Source organism: Corylus avellana, chromosome ca4 (assembly GCF_901000735.1).
Source record: "Corylus avellana chromosome ca4, CavTom2PMs-1.0".
In the NCBI taxonomy this organism is placed as follows: Eukaryota; Viridiplantae; Streptophyta; class Magnoliopsida; order Fagales; family Betulaceae; genus Corylus; species Corylus avellana.
Genome location: NC_081544.1, coordinates 24,183,867 through 24,187,157, shown reverse-complemented (window position 1 = coordinate 24,187,157; position 3,291 = coordinate 24,183,867). Strand labels below are relative to the sequence as shown.

Below are 3,291 nucleotides of genomic sequence, written 5' to 3'. Positions count from 1 at the left end.
TAACTGCTAGGTTAGATCTATGTCTGCATAATCTTTATGAAACACCTAGACATTTGGATAGGTGTCATTTGGAGTCGTTTTAGAATTTTCACTTCTCCTTTGCGCCTCCTTTTCATCAACGCCTCTCTCCCTCTCTCTTTCTCCTGCGGCTCTCGCCCTCTCCCTCTCTCTCTAGCTGTCTCGTTTGTAGCTCTCTCGGGTTCCAAACCCGTGTCACCTGCACAAACCCACATCACCCGCCTCGCTCCGCCCCACCCCGCAAAACCTAAAACCCGCCCAATATTGTTTATTATAGCCGGGTTGCGGGCCTCATTTTTAATACCTGCAACCTGTGGGGCAGGTACCAAAAATGCCCAATACCCAACCTCATTTGACCTGTGCCCACCCCTACAAATCAATACAATCATAAGATAAATTAGTACTGTGTGTACGCGGGTGTGTTTATTTAAAACGTTGATTGAATGCATAAAATCACAAACATGTCATCTAAGATCATAACTTTTATTTAGAAAAAATCAAACATAAGAATCATGTAAAATATAAACTATTTTCTTCGGAAACCATTGTATAAATAGAGCATATATTATTTTTAAAATGATTCATCTCAATTAATCTACATCATTCAAACAATCAAACAATATATTCAAGAATGATTTTAAAAGAAAACTTTGGGTATGCAAAATTTGTAAGTTTTACCTTGGGAAAACTGATGCAAAGAACACAACTATGGCTTAGGAATTGAGAGAGAATGTCAATCTCGGACTTATCTCACGTCTCCACTTCTTCCCGACGCTCTAGGAGGCTAGTTTTGCGAGCAAATAGGTCACCAAGGAATTGAAGGGGGAGGAGGAGGGAGGCAAGGAGGTGCTGGACTCCTCCCTTGGCAGCCTGGCTTGGAGGAGAAGTCTCGTTTCTTGCCCAGAAAGTACTTGAGAACGATTGGTTCGAGCCATACTCGAACCAGCATTTTCAGCTCGCATGATGTTCAACCAGCTTGGCAAAACCCATACAGATTCCTACTTGTAGCAAATAGTAAATAAAATAAAATAAAATAAAAACCTGAAGACTTCAAACGAAATCAAGACGCGCTTTTATTGTAGTATATATTACACACCAACTTCATCATACTACTAGTGATATTTATTACAACTTAGCACAGACGCCATTTATTGGTAGCGATATATGTTAATTAGTAGATATATATAGAGAGATTTCCATCTAATGCAGTGCGTTCATAGCACCGTCAATTAATGTGGCAACACTTGAAACTGAGATAGGTCTCCATGACACGGAGACAATGATGGCACTTCATTTGATTAGGAATATTTCCAGCAATGAATGGGATGTCAACACTGCAGCAAGGGTGATCCCCTTGATCAAGCTTGGTTTTGAAAAAAGTGTCAAAGCCCATATCACGCACATTTCCCTTCTCTTTTTCAAAGTCATCCAAGGCCTTGGAAATTTTCGTTCCAATATCACTGACCACCACTTTAGACCCTTTGCTCAGTATAGCCCATCCACTCTCATTCTTGAAGGAAAGCAACTTTTGGATTTCTCGCATTACAGTGTTCTGTTCGGTCTCTTTGTAAGTCTTGGCGGAGAAGAAAAGGCTTTCTATTTTGCTCCAGAATTGCCCTCGGATCCTGACGTCATTCTCCCCTTTCTTACCATTTTCTAAGCAAAGAAAATTTATGGAAATATTTGTTTCCTTATTATTTGCTAGGGAAGTTGCTTTCCTGACAAATTGTTGGATCCACTCGTTGTCCTTGCCTCCATAGAAGAAAACATACTTCTCCTCTTTGATCTGAATGTACAAGATATGTCAAACCTCAAGTTTCATTTGAATGCACGTTATGAATTTTGCAATGAGAAAGTGTGTGCATGTTAATGTTTTATGAATGTACGTATATGCATTTAAATTTTTTTTTAAAAAAATGACTTTACCCATTCTTGCAAATTTGGATGATCAATTCCAACCATTATATCTCCGAACCAATTCGATTCCTTCACCACCAACGACTGTTCTTCAAACTTTTTAGTGAAAGGGAAGGCCTTCATTCCCCACGCTCGAATCATGTGGAGTGCATTCGTGTGCTCCACCTGCCCTTGTGGGTTCATCACGACAAGGATAGGCTGATTCTCGAATTTCCACTCCTCCTTAATAAACCTTATGCCTACTATCGGTTCAGTAGTTTGCACTATGTACCACGACATCTTAGACTGCAATGTCTCAAACTTCATTTTCAGCTCATCGGTCCACTTCTCTACAATTGGGATCCATAGAATTTTATACTGATCTTTCGTCCTTATTCCATCATCGATTGACTTTAGAATCAAGATGTCATCAGTGGAGATGTCCAGGCCGGAAAAGAACAATAGAACATTATTCTTTCTTAGCACCTCGATGCTAACCTGTTAGTGCAACACAATTATGAAAATTAAGAATTATATATATTTTTCTTTATATAGCTATTGCACATAATTAATTAGATCATGAATTGCCATAATATTCAACTATTGCATGCAATTGTGTTAGAAACTAATGGGCTTTTTGGTTGTGTTTATTAAACTCTAGTTTGTAGTAGATGAAATGTGTGTGTGTGTTGTGAAGCCACGTGTGTGGTTCTAGAACTCTTTTTGTAAAAAGTTTCTCTTGTCTTTTGTATTGTGTAGCTGCATAAGAAAAAAAAACAGAACCGGAAAAGAGCTAGAAGCTCTCTTTAGAAAAAGCTCTTTCTCTCCCTGTTTTTTCCCCTGTTTTTTCTCTTGCTTTTTGCTCATTTTCTGCAGAATTTCTGCAGCAAGTTGTTCTTCTTATTCTCTTGTGTTTCCCTTGTTTAATCTACTGCCCTTGGAGTGTGTCTTGCTGGAAAATCCAGCCAACAAATTGTTATGGGGTGTAACCATGACTATAGTCAAGTATACATTGATGAATGCAAATCTTTCGACCAAGATTGGAAAAGAGACGATCGACCCAGCCGATTTACCGTCTTAATCATTATTGAAGCAATTTTATATGTTAAAAAATTGAGAAAGCTTTTTTGAAAAGTATGCTAATACAACTGACCCGTTGTTTTGTAGAACCATAAAAAATTTCCTGCAAATTATCCTTGGCAAAAATCAACTCCTTCAAAACCTCCATGATTTCGGTATGTGTACGGATGATTTTCTTGAGTTGCTTATAAGCTTTGATTTGCTCTGTGGTAAACAAGAAACAATTTCTCAGTATTGTTGCATATTTTAAGTCATTATATTGGATGTGCTCCTTATGAATAAAAATTCACCTATTTG

The 3,291-nt window shown here is 38.1% G+C and overlaps 1 protein-coding gene across 1 annotated transcript in view; it reads right to left on the bottom strand.

Moving 5' to 3' along the window:
• Positions 1-1,243: 1,243 nt before the first annotated feature.
• The window catches only part of LOC132176944 (protein SIEVE ELEMENT OCCLUSION B-like), a 60,214-nt gene continuing 58,166 nt past the window's right edge, over positions 1,244-3,291 (bottom strand). The window contains exons 7-9 of the mRNA XM_059589108.1: positions 3,068-3,198; positions 1,945-2,412; positions 1,244-1,804 (exon numbers count right to left, since the gene is read on the bottom strand). Of these exons, the coding sequence (XP_059445091.1) occupies positions 1,244-1,804; positions 1,945-2,412; positions 3,068-3,198 (1,160 nt within the window). The remainder of the gene's footprint in view (positions 1,805-1,944; positions 2,413-3,067; positions 3,199-3,291) is intronic.